The sequence below is a fragment of the Lampetra planeri genome, chromosome 27, assembly GCF_965212315.1.
Source record: "Lampetra planeri chromosome 27, kcLamPlan1.2.h2, whole genome shotgun sequence".
Classification (NCBI taxonomy): Eukaryota; Metazoa; Chordata; class Hyperoartia; order Petromyzontiformes; family Petromyzontidae; genus Lampetra; species Lampetra planeri.
In genome coordinates, this window is record NC_136133.1 from 9,827,930 (window position 1) to 9,841,408 (window position 13,479).

Here is a 13,479-nt window from a genome sequence, read left to right on the forward strand (position 1 = left end):
AACACTCACTGCGAAGGAGAGGCTGCCACTCCTCTGTTGGGAGCTGGACTGGTACCGGCTGGATCTCTGCGGTATTCAGGAGGTCTGGTGGACTGGCTCTGGCTTCTGCCACCATGAGGGGTGGACAGTCCTCTATTCAGGGCAGGAGACTGTCAAAAAATAGAGAGTGGCTCTTCTTCTGAACAAAATAATGATGGGGGTGTGGGAGCATGGCAGTGAGGTGTGGGAAGCTGTAAGCCCCAGGCTACTGTGGGCCTGCCTTCCCATCAACCAGAGGCAAGGGGTGGTGGTGTTGATTACGGATGCCTTATATATATGACTTTCTGTCACAGGTGCTAGCTAAAATGGCCCCTCGGAAAAGAGTCATCCTATTGGGTGACTTAAATGCCTGAGTGGATCATAATGCTGGCACCTGGTCTGGAGTGATTGGAAGACATGGGTCAGATCAGCTCCATAACAACTTTTGTGCAGATCATGTGGGACCTCCTTTGCCAGTACCAAAATATGAGACTAGGTTTTCCCCTTTTTTATGGCAAGAAAACAGGTGTTGAGATGTTAAAACACCAAACTGAAACCTTTTACAAGGAATTATGTCTGCATTAACCACAATACTTGTCAGAATGCTAAAAAAAACATACTCTGAAAAAAGGGGAAAACCTATTCTCATATTTTAGTACTAACAAAGGTAGTTGCTCACCCCGAGCTCTCATTACTCTGATAGTGCGTTGCCTTTGTGCTGTACACCTTTTGGCGTCCTCTGGTCTAACACAGTTTTGAGACTAGGCTCAAAAGAAAGCAGTTTCTGATGTGGACCAATCAGTTTCAAAGACAATGCATATATTATAGTATGTTTTTTGTTTGCATTCTGACCACAAGTATTGTGGTTAATGCAGACATGATTCCTTGTAAAAGGTTTCAGTTTGGTGTTTTAACATCTTAACACCTGTTTTGTTGCCCGAAAAAAGGGGAAAACCTCTTCTCAACTTTTGTGCACCCAATGGGCTTGTAATTACCAACATGCTGTTCCGGCATCGGCGCATCCAGACAACATCAAAGATGCACGCTTCGTCCAAGCAAGAACATCTTCTGAACTATACCGTGATGGAACAGCGGATGCAGGGCCATGTCCTTGACACCAGGACCGACCGTGGAGCTGATCTGCCCACTGACCATCAGCTTGTCACCTGTGAGATGCACCTGCCATGCTTCCACTCCGGTAGTCGGTGTACATGCAGGACCCCAATCAATCCCACAGTGGGCTGCTCTCAGATAGCTGATAAAAGTTGCACGGAAAATATCATCATCGCTTGCAGCTGGGGTTGGCATCGTCCCCCCCTTCTTCTGATGCTGAGGGGAAATGGGTGAGGTTTAGGGAATTCCAAGAGGACCTACATCACTGTTTTATTGACCTGGTCAAGGCCTATTATACCATCAGTAGGCCTGGGCACTGGGTTGTTCTTCGTGCTTTCAGAGTCCCTGACTCGGCTCACAATCATTATGGACCTTCATGATGGTGGGCAGGCCCAAGTAAAACCACGTGGCCAGGAGTCAGAGCAATTCCCTGTTCACCTTGGGGTGCGACAGGGATGCCCTCTGGCTCCCAAATGATTTCACATCTATTTTGACCACATAGTTTGTGAAGCCTTCGATGGCTGTACTGGAGCAGTTGTGGAGAAAGTGGAGAGTTTTACATACCTGAGCAGCGTACTTATGACCGGCTCCAGTTTAACAGCAGAGGTCTCACTCCAAATCAGTCGAGCATTATCTTTTTATCAGCTGCTTAATGCTGTGTAGAAGCGACTTGGTCTGTTGCTCCATGCGAAGCTCCGGGTCTTCTCGACCACGGTCATACCCTCCCTTCTCAATGCTTGCGAAACGTGGACCTGGTATTAACCAGGCTGGATTGTGTGAGGAGCTCACAAATCCTTGATAGATCTGGACAAAGTCCCATTGGTGAGCTCCTCCGGCAGGCAAGGCTGCGTTGGCTTGGGTCATGTAGCCCAGCCCGTGTGCCCAACCACTGCATGCCTAAACAGTTGTTGTTCAATATGGGACCTTCCTTGCCAGTATCAAAATATAAGAATAGGTTTTACCCTTTCTGGCAATAAAACAGGCGCTAAGATGTTAAAACACCAAACAGAAACATGTTGCAAGGAATCCTGTGTGCATTAACCACACATACTTGTGGTTAATATGCAAACAAAAACATGCTCTGATAATATATGCATTGTCTTTGAAACTGATTGGTCCACACCAGAGACAGCTTTCTTTAGAGCCTAGTATCAAAGGGTTAGACCAGAGAATGCCAAAAAGCAAACAGCACAAAGACAATGCACTATCAGGACATTTATAGCTCAAGGTGAGCAACTACAATATGGGACCTTTCTTGCCAGTATGAAATATATACAAAGAGCGGAGCGCCGGGTGGCTAAAACACAGCGGTGCATCTGCCAGCCATCTCCGTCAATACACCCATAGCACCTGGGTCTGTCCTGTGACCTCCTGCCAGCAGGCGTTCAACGCTTCACGTGGCCTTAACGTGCACATATCCTCGCACAAGTGCCATCGTGACGTCACCGCCGCTTAGTGGTGAATAGTGGTTGTTGTTTTTGTTGTGTATCCGTGTGTATCTATGTGTCTTTGTATGTATCTGGATATATATTTGTGTGTATCTATATGTGTCTGGATGGGTCTTTGTATGTATCTGTTTATATCTGTGTGTGTGTGTGTGCGTGTATGTATCTGCATGTATCTGTACATGTCTATGTGTGTATGTATCCATGTCTGTGTGCATCCGCGTATATATGTGTGTCTATATATGAATCTGCATATATATGTGTGTGTATGCATCCGCGTGTATCTGTACATGTCTGTGTGTATCTGTATGTATCCGCGTGTATCTGTACATGTCTGTGTGTGTCCGCATATCTCTGTGTGTGCAGCTTCACAATGCTGAGCAGTTGGCTGGGTGGTTGCGTCACCACGTTTGCACCAACTTCAACACCGTATGCCGCGAGTATCCTGTCAAGATGATGAAAATGTCTGCCGGTGAGCCGATCCGATAGTGTCAGTGCATGTGTGAGTATGTGTGTGCGCAACGCCATGCCTATTACCATCATTAGGGGATAGAACGGTGATCCAATCTCCGACCCCCAGGAACAGGTTTGCAGATTTTCTGAGCATTTCTGTGAGGTCCTGGGGGAGGGGGAATCCCTCAGCCTGGAAAACATTATGGGACAAAGTGGGGAATGACCCTGCTGAGGCTGCGGTGCCTCAAATATTGGAGGAGGAAGTCACTCCCTGTGAGTGGCTGGCTGAGGTGCCATCCGTTGAGGAAGTACTGAAGGCGATCCAGAGTCTGAGACCAGGAAAGGCACCGGGCAGAGATGATCTCCCAAGCGAAATGCTGAGGGAGGGTGGCGTTTGTGCGCAGAGTGCCCTACATGACATCATAACAACAGTCTGGGCCACTGGACGGGTTCCGCAGGATTTGAAAGGATGCCCTGGTGGTCCCCCTCTTTAAGAAGGGGGACCGCACAGACTGTAACAACTACAGGGGCATTTCACTCCTCAGTGTGCCGGGAAAGGTCCTGGCAAGGATTATTCAACATCGCCTTGCTAGGCACGCTCAGGAGAGGCTTGCGGAGCCCCAATGCGGTTTCAGGAAAGGGCGGTCCTGCACAGATGCCATATTTTCTGTCCGTCTGCTACAGCAGAGGTATAGGGAATTCCAACAAGACCTACATCTCTGCTTCATTGACCTGGTCAAGGCCTATGATACCATCAGTAGGTCTGGGCTCTGGGTTGTTCTTCATGCTTTCGGAGTCCCTGACCCTCTGCTCACGCTCATTAAGGACCTTCATGATGGTGAGCAGGCTTGGGTAAAACTACGTGGCCGGGAGTCGAGCCATTCCGGGTATACCTTGGGGTGCGACAGGGATGTCCTCTGGCTCCAACATTATTTAACATCTATTTCGACCATGTAGTTCATGAAGCCTTCAGTAGCTGTACCGGAGGAATTTCCATCTGGTACAGATACAATGGGAGGCTGATCGATGCCTGGGTGCGGTCAAGCGATGGCTCCCTATTGGTCAACCACGTTATGTATGCCGACGACGTGAAACTGGAGTGTGCCACTAAGAGGTGTGGGGCCTTACCATCAGCCCCACCAAAACGAAGCACCTGCCTGGGTATTTTGTACCATCGGACACTCCACCCCCACAACTCCCAATCGGTGATGGGGCAGTTGTGGAGAGAGTGAAGAGTTTCCCATACCTGGGCAGTGTGCTCATGACTGGCTCCGGTTTAACAGTAGAGGTCTCACTCCGAATCAGTCGAGCGGCATTATTTTTTCATCAGTTGCGTAATGCTCTGTGGAAGCTACCTGGTCTGTCACTCCGCGCAAAGCTTTGGGTCTTCTCGGCCACAGTCATTCCCTCCCTTCTCTACGCTTGCGAAACGTGGACCCCCCTAATGGGACATCTTTTACCGGTTAGAAACATTTAGGCTGGCCTAACCTACGATCAATCCTGGGTTTAACCCGGCTGGATTGTGTGAGGAGCTCACAAATCCTCGAAAGATCTGGACAAAGTCCCATCGGTGAGCTCCTCCGGCAGGCAAGGCTGCGTTGGCTGGGCTATGTAGACCGCATGCCCAATCAGCTTTTGTTCGGCCGGATCTAGGGGGCTAAACGGGAGCGGCACGGGCTAGAGAAGAGATGGAGTGATGTGGTACAAAAGGATATAGAGCTGAGTGGACTTGCCGATTACTGGTACCAGCGGTGTCAAGATCGGCCTCTGTGGAGGAGGCTCGTGAAGGACACTACTGGGCAGGTGGAGGCAGTTGCCCTCCAACAACAACAGAGGGCGGAGGAGCTACGCTCACAAAAACAAGCAGAGCGCCGGGTTGCTAAAGCACAGCAAGTTGGAACGGTAGGGGGCACAGGTGGTGCATCAGCCAGTCATCTCGGTCATCTCAGTCAGTCGACCCGTGGCACCTGGGTCTGCCCCGTGACCTCCTGCCAGCGGGCGTTCGATACTTCACGTGTCCTCAAGGTGCACATGGCCTGGCACAAGTGTCGTGGTGACGTCACCGCCACTTAGTGGTGAATCGCCATTGTTGCTGTTGTTGTGAGTACGTATGTGTGTGTGTCGAGCGGTAGTGTAGCGATTAGCTCACTGCGCTACTAACCCAGCAACCCGAGTTCGATTCCCACTCACGGGCGACACCAGTGACAATTATCTGAACCAGTCCTGAGCCTCCCCTCGGTATACTCCGCATCAAATGAGTACTTGGTGCAGTGTGTAAACATCAGCACTGGGGAGACAAAGGTGGTAGGGAGTGGTGCTGGCTACCTACCCCCTGTGTGCCATTGTGGCCCTCATAGGTGCTTGCTTCCAGCACTTTCCCCAACAGTCTGTTAAGGCTATATGGGGGATCTTTGTGTGTATGTGTGAGAGAGAGGCGAGGAATGGTGGTGGTGGTGGTTGCTTATGCCCCCACTGCAGATGAACATCAATGGAGGGATGCAGACAAGGCCGATGAGTCAGACACCTTCGAAAATCTCCTATCCCAGGTGCTAGCTAAAGTGGCCCTCAGGATAGAGTCATCCTGTTGGGTAACTTTAATGCCCGAGTGGGTCATGACGCAGACACCAGGGCCGGAGTGATTGGAAGACATGGGCCAGATCAGCTCAATAATAATGGTAGGAGGCTGCTCGACTTCTGTGCTGCTCAGGGGCTTGGAATTACCAACACGCTCTTCTGGCATCCACGCATCCACACATCATGGATGCACGCTGGGTACAAGCAAGAACATCTGCTGGACTACATTGTGATGGAAAAGCGGAGGTGGCACGATGTACTTGACACCAGGACCTACTTGGAATTCCCTCAGCCCAGACAACATCATGGGGCAAGGTGAGGATGACCCTGTTGTGGTTGCCGTCCCTCACATGTTGGCAGAAGTAGCCACCCCTTCTGAGTGGTTGGCTGAGGTGCCATCTGTGGAGATAGTACAAGGGACAATCCATAGTCTAAGACCAGGACAAGCACCGGGCAGAGATGATCTCTCAAGCAAAATTCTGAGGGAATGTGGCATATATGCGCAAACTGCCCTACATGACATCATCACCACTGTCTGGACCACAGGATGGGTTCCAAAGGATTGGAAGGATGCCCTGGTGGCCCCCCTCTTTCAGAAGGGGGACCGCACAGACTGTAGCAACTATAGGGACATCTCCCTCCTCAGTGTACCGGGAAAGATTCTGGCAAGGATTATTCAACATCACCTTGCCAGGCACGCTGATGAGAGGCTTATGGTACCCCAATGTGGTTTCAGACCAGAGCGGTCCTGCATGGATGACATTCTCTGTCCGTCTACTGCAGCAGATGTGTAGCAAATTAAAAGAGGACCTACATCACTGCTTTATTGGCCTGGTCATGGCCTATGATATCATCAGTAGGCTTGGTCTCTGGGTTGTTCTTCATATTTTCAAAATCCCTGACTCTGCTCACAATCATTATGGCCAGGAGTCAGAGCAATTCCCTGTTCACCTTGGGGTGCGATAGGGATGTCCTCTGGCTCCCACATTATTTCACATCTAATTCGACCATGTAATTCGTGAAACCTTCGATGGCTGTACTGGAAAAATTTCCATCTGGTACAGGATGGCTGCTTATTGGTCAACCATGTTAGGTATGCTGATTATCTGTTGATTGCTGCTCACTCAGAGGAGGAGTTGGAGGCGCTGCTGCTGAACCTGGAGTGTGCCACTCAGCTCCCCATTGGTGATGGAGCAGTTGTGGAGAGAGTGGAGTGTTTCCCATACCTGGGCAGTGTGCTTTATGACCAGCTCCGGTTTTACAGCAGAGGTCTCACTCCGAATCAGTCAGGTGGCATTATCTTTTCATCAGCTACGTAATGCTGTGTGGAAGCTACCTGGTCTGTCACGCCGCACGAAGCTTCGGGTCTTCTCGGCCACAGTCATGCCCTGCCTTCTCTATGCTTGTGAAATGTGGACCATCTGCGCTGGTGAGAAACATTCAGGCTGGCCTGCCTACAATCCATCCTGAAAGATCTGGACACATTCCCTTCAGTGAGCTCCTTCAGCAGGCAAGGCTGCGTTGGCTAGGTCATGTTGCCCACATTTTTTTTCACCTTTATTTAACCAGGTAAAAATACCTTGAGGTTAAAAATATCTTTTACCAGGGAGACCTGGTAACCACCGCATGCCCAAGCAGCTTTTGTTTGGTCAGATAGAGGGGACTAATTGAGCACGACATGGGCTGGAGAAGAGATGGACTGATGCGGTATGGGAGGATGTGGAGCTGAGTTGACTTGCCAAAAACTGTTTGTCTCGCAGAGAATATGGCGGTGTTCGAAGCGGGCCGCTGGCCACCCGTGTGGTACCTGAAGGAGGAGGATTTCTTCATGCGCGCGGCTCGTGAGCGCGAAAGCCAGGAGCACACTGCGCCCAAGACTCGCCCCGCCTACCGCTTCTGCTTCTGGACCCTGGGGGCCCGCGGGTCACACCACGCCAGCCAGGACTCCCTGCTGCAGTGAGCAGAGATGGGGTGGAGAGGGGCGAAGACAAGGGAGAACGAGGAAAAGTGGGAGAGGGGTAAGCCTCGCCCTCTGTTGCTAGTCTAGCGGGCAAGCGCATTCACCGCTCGTTGCAGAGGCTCGCGGTTGGAGTCCCAGAGGCTGCCCCGGTTAATACTGCACCATCCGCTTCACAGTGGATGGTAAAGACCCCCTGATGGCATTTGAAGAAGAGTAGTCATAATAATAGGTCAGTGTATGCCGGCGCGACAGTCCAAATTAGAAAAATTACAAATGACTACCTTTGTAAACGTACGGCAACTGTCACCCTCGACCGCAACAACTTTGCGGGATGCCTCCACTGCAATGAGCTCGAGATCACCTCTCCACAGGGTGCTCGGCCTACTCTTTTGCACTGGCCAGACATGTTGGAATATGCGGGAGTTACCCACGCTTTACCCCACCACTCACGACCTGTTGGCCAACTAACTGTGTGGTTGGGCTCATTTATGCTGCTGGGTGGACAGAGGCGGCATGGGGATGAGAGGGGTGTGGGGTGGAATTGAAGAAACTTGTTTCAACTGCGGTGCCAGGAGATGGAATGGTACTGGCCTCCTGGATCACAACTCAAGTGTGACGACCATGACACCAGAGCAGCGTCCTCACTCGACTGGTTATCGATTCGTTGCAGTATTGCTTTACGTATCTATGGGCCCTTTTTGCTAGTATCAAAAGATGATGAAAAATAAGAAGAGGTTTTACCCTTTCTGGCAATAAAACAGCAGTTGTGTTAAGATGTTGAAACATCAAATGGACACCTTTTTCAAGGCATCAAGTCTTCATTAACCAAATATGTGGAGAAACATGCAAACAAACATGCTATAATCATATATGCATTGTCCTTGAAACTGATTGGCCTACACCATGGACAGCAGCCTTCTTTTATGGCCTTGTCTCACCAATGTGTTAGACCAGAGAACGCCAAAAGTCGGAAAGCAATGCAAGTATCAGAACACTTATAGCTCTGGTCGAGCAGTTATATCTATGGGACCTTTTCCCACTATCAAAAGATGTTTTTAAAAAGAGCTTTTACCCTTTCTTGCAATAACGTTATTACGCATTCAATGTAAAAGTGATGCGTAATTCCCATCTTATTAACACTTTAACGAGTCAGCATGCTGCTTGACTGGAAGCACTGATTTTGAGTCCAAAAAGTTATAAATCCGCCATGGTGACTTGGCTCACGCGAAGGGTTAAAATAACTTAGGGCCACGCTAAATACCCTACGTTCTTTAACTTTACCACACTTTTGAAATGTCTAGTGACAGGATCGCGCAGTGTTTTCAATGTGTAATATATAGGAAAATATAGAGATTTCCCGACAGCGGTGGTGATGATGAAAAGGGCGATGGTGTGAATTATTAATGACAAACCAACGCAACAACATTTCCAAAACCGTCAACAATTCTCGATCATCCACATTTCTGTATCCGCGTTGTATTTATCCGTAGAGATATATACATATGTGTTGTGTATGTATACTAACTGATACATACATATTTGTATGCTAAATGAGATCTATAAATACTTGATGAGTTGTTTTTTTGTTTGTTTTAGCAGCCTCTGACCAAATCACACGGAACGAGCCGGGTCTCATGATCTAGGAAGCCAAGCATGGTTGACTATAGGTAGCACTTGTATTTGGATGGCAAACCATGCATATCAAGTTGTCATAGGTGGCTGCCACGCAGGGCTAACAGCAACAGCAGCAGAGGGTGGTGCAGCAACATCCAACATCCCCCTTGTGGTACTCTATTAACGAACTACTAACTCAACTTTTTTTAATTTTACCAGGTAAGGCCCACCGAGCTCTTTAGCTCTTTTTCAGAAGCGACCTGGCCACAAATGATAGCTCAACGAAGTGGCTTATCACAAAGAAATGTATAGCAAGCCAAATACTCTAAAACACATGTTTGTAAATGTCGAGGTTAAAACCGGAGGATCCAGAGTAAAATCCACGCGACCACGGGGAGAACAAGCAAACTCCAAATAGACAGGTGGCAGGGTCGGGATCGGACCCATGTCTTCTCGCATACCAGGCGAGGTAGTTAACATTTCGGCAGTCCAGCACCCTATTCTCACATGCATCTTCCCTGGCTTCACCAACCCGCTCTGACCAGCATGGTGAAGTATGGTGAAATAACCACCATGACCCACACAGCCGTGAGAAGGTCCTCACCCAACAGTGGATTTACCTAGGGCTCTGCAAGGCCACGAGTAGTTGTGTGTTATAATTCCTCACAATAAGGTTTTCCTCATTAAGCCGAGATCACAATGAGTATTGTAGTCACTCGCAGATGAAGAAACATCGAACTCTGAAATATTGTTTTAGTTGTTTGACTACACTTCACACACTGGTCAGTGCAGGATTTTGAAGGAGGAGCCTCGGAAAACTGACACGGCATGGGGAGGCCTTCATCTGGCAGCTGATTGAACAAGGGCTGTGAATAATTAAACTGTTTTGGTGAAAACAGTTGAAAAATGTGTGCACGTGTTGGTGAAACAGTCGTATGCACACACTCGTTCCAATACACACATATATCTGCACCCTAATGGTGTTTTTATGCAACCTTTAGTTGACAATCGCACACCGCTCAACACCATGACTGTTCACATTCACTAAAAAACCCAAGATATCCTCGTGGACAAAGCCGTTGATGCCACCGCCGCATCTCATCGCCAACGCTGCCACGGCAGCTACTGCTGCTGCAGCTCAGGAAACACGCAGCGACCTCCGAGGTCTGCCCTGACAGCCTCCTCCTCCCACCATCTGCTCTTAGACTCACAAACTTGCACAGGCCCATACAGACCCACACAGAAACCCACAAACTCGCACAGACCCACACCGACCCATAGACTTGCAGAGACCCCCAGACTAACATAAATACAAACCCACAGCCTTACACAGAGACCCACAGACTCGCACAGAGAGCCATAGATCTGCCCTGGCCGTCTCTCCCCCCCCCCCCCATCTGCTCTTAGGTCTTCTCTTCCCCTTTGTCGCCGGACTCGTGGAGACTGCTCCCAATGCCAGTCCTCACAACCGGTTCTCACCCCCAATCCTGCACAAACGGTGCACCCAGCCTCGTCGTTTTTGTCCAATCACATTTCCAGAACTTCTGCATTGCCTCTCCGATGTTCGGAACCAGTATATTTATAACCTGTATTTATCTTGCCACGAAATTCATAGAATCTGCAATAGACACCTGTGCTCAAATGTCAGAAATTAGTTTTCCTGTTTTTTTCCAAAAAAATATGCAACTTTGGAACTATATTAGTTATACTTAATCAGTTGTTGGGGGTTAGGGTTAGAGCTGGCGAAGTGATTCAGAAGTCAGAGGCGCTGAGCTGCCTGGGTTTAAATCCAGATTTAAACTGCCCAACCAGTGATTAAACCGAATTCTCAATCATGTGTAGTGCACAAATAGACTCTGCCCAATCACCAGTGACTCACATAAGATACACATAGACTAGCATACAGAACCAAACACTCTCATAGACTCAGTTCTGCATTTCATTTATCTAAATTACAGCTCTGAAGATTTCAATATCAGTTTGACTCTCTATAGCCGGGCAGGTAGAATAGTACTGCCCCCTACTGTGCATCTCAGAGCAAGCTCTGTGATATCCACTTCAGTGGGGCGTTCTTTCACACGGACACTTGCTTGTAAGAATGGATTCTCCACCTCATGACATTACGTGACACCAAACCCAATTTTAGATGATATTGTAACAGTTCAAGGTCGAGGTCATCAGCCAATATTGTACCACCACGGTTGCCAGCACAACTGTAGGGCCCGACATCGACTCCCTCGCTAGGCAGGTGGGGGCGTGACTTCCGCCCGTTCCCTCCTTCACCGCGTCGGTTGGCTCCAGCTGGGCTCTCGCCGCCCGAGTGATGGGGCCCCCCGTGCTAGCGCCCTCTCTGAGGGACATACTCGTGCCACTGGCTCGTAGCCGCACGGAGTTACACCACACACCAGTGCACCCCGCAGCTATCGCTAACGCAGCACGCTCGCGCTCACACCTGTGAGAGATTACCCCTTGATGTGCACGCCGCGGCCCCACGTTCACTCTCGCCGCGAGTTCCTCCACGCAGTCGCTCCACACAGAAATCAGACACCACACCTATGTTCTGTGCTAACTTTTATTCTCGGCGCAAACCCCACACTTCCCGGGGTGACTATTTTGTGAAAAGAGGCTAGCCTACTGCTGCCTCAGTCCCCAGATGCTCAAACGTCCTGCCACGTACCTCGTAGCTATACTAACGGCGTGTCATGGGCGCTGTGAGCGGCTCGAGAAAGTAGGACAGCAGGGGGGGTGGGTCTTGGCGGCCCAGATGTTGAAGAAAATATCTCCTTTGAACGGCCCCAGGCTCCCCTTTTATCCCCCTGACTTCAAAAGCCCGGGGTCGCGTACTGCGCGGCCAATCATGCGCCTACCTGTGATTACCACCCGTTTTTTTGTCCTGTAATGGTTCGATCGAGGCGCGTACACTCGTGTGGAGGCAACACTTTATTTAATCCAACTGCAACACACCCTACAATCCCATTAATTTCCCCTGCCACAAACCATGGCCGATGCGAACACCTGATGTACCAATGGAAAACTCTCCGGTGTATGACTGTGGTCATCCAGAACAGAATTTGTTCATGTGTAATAAAAGACTCCGTCAGGCGATGCTGGTCTCCGTTTGTCTTTTATTCAGGTTCTTCTCCGCACCCCCACTGGCCTCCTCTCGGACCAGAGTCGTCCCGCACGCGCCCGCGCACGCTCCCTCTCGCGTGCCATGCACGCGCTCTCTCTCGTGTGCTGCGCAATCTCTCTCTCGCGTGCCCCGCACGCTCCTCCGTTAGCTCCTTTATTCCCGCACTCCGCACACCGCTGGCCGACGGCGTGCAGAGGTCCTTCGGCCACGTGGCCGATGGCGCGGATCTTTCCTCACCACCCAACGTGGCTCAGCCTCTTAACTTCCCCGACTGCCGCGATCTCTTCCGGGCTCCCACTTATATACATTCCCCCACGTGACCCTGACTCCTCCCCTTCCGGATCGTCAGATCCGGCCTTCCCATACTACCCCGCTGGCTCCGCCCCATTCACCTCGCCTCCCATTGGAGCCGAGGTGAACGGTGGCCCCTACCACACGCCCCGCAGACCAGGCTCCGCCCCCCAATACCCCGGGCCGTGTGATTGGACCAGAGCCCAGCAACAACCCCATTTACGCTCGCATTACACATGTGTAGAGAAGTACTGCGGGAACCCAACGAGGGGCAATCGCGTTATTGGGGATGCCACGTAGCGAGATGTTAACTCCCTCGCTTGGTATACAGGAGGTCGTGGGTTCGATCCTGACCCTGGCGCCTGCTGTATATTTGGAGTTTGTGTGTCTCTCTCATCGTGATCGCGCGGATTTTTATCCGGGGTCCTCCGATTTTTCCCTCCACATTTAAAAATAAGCGTTTTCACATGATATGCCACTTTGTTTAACTTTCATTTATGGCCAGATCGCTTACGAAAAAAAGCGATATAGCTCAGTGGGCATTATCTGGTCAAATAAAAAAAACGTTTCGTTTAAAAGTGTATTGAACATCATCAGTGCAGTGTGGCCCTTGCACTGATGCCACAGTGGCTTCTCAGCCAATGCGTTTTCGGTAATCGCAGTTCACCTCTATTGGATGTCAGTTACCATGACCGCGGCATCGAGATCCTTCAGTTGTAAATCCAATTGAGTAGTTTGTGGGTAATTTATTCGAATTTGGCAAATGTTACATTTCATTGTCAAGTTCATTATAAAAAGCACCCCGATATTCTCTCGTCCACCATCTCTATCATTCTGACCCCAGTCTGTCTTCAAAAGTTGTCCTGACAGATGTCCCC

The 13,479-nt window shown here is 49.9% G+C and overlaps 1 protein-coding gene across 3 annotated transcripts in view; it reads left to right on the forward strand.

Moving 5' to 3' along the window:
• Positions 1-12,282, forward strand: part of LOC144728141 (rho-related BTB domain-containing protein 1-like) — a 30,120-nt gene extending 17,838 nt beyond the window's left edge. For 2 of the 3 annotated variants that reach the window (XM_078607461.1, XM_078607459.1), the window contains exons 16-17: positions 2,943-3,048; positions 7,364-12,282. In XM_078607461.1, coding sequence (XP_078463587.1) covers positions 2,943-3,048; positions 7,364-7,563 — 306 coding nt within the window. In that variant the 3' untranslated portion in view covers positions 7,564-12,282. Of the gene's footprint in view, positions 1-2,942; positions 3,049-5,736; positions 5,919-7,363 lie in introns of all 3 variants that reach the window. The other variant, XR_013587488.1, reaches the window with a different exon arrangement.
• Positions 12,283-13,479: the final 1,197 nt, after the last annotated feature.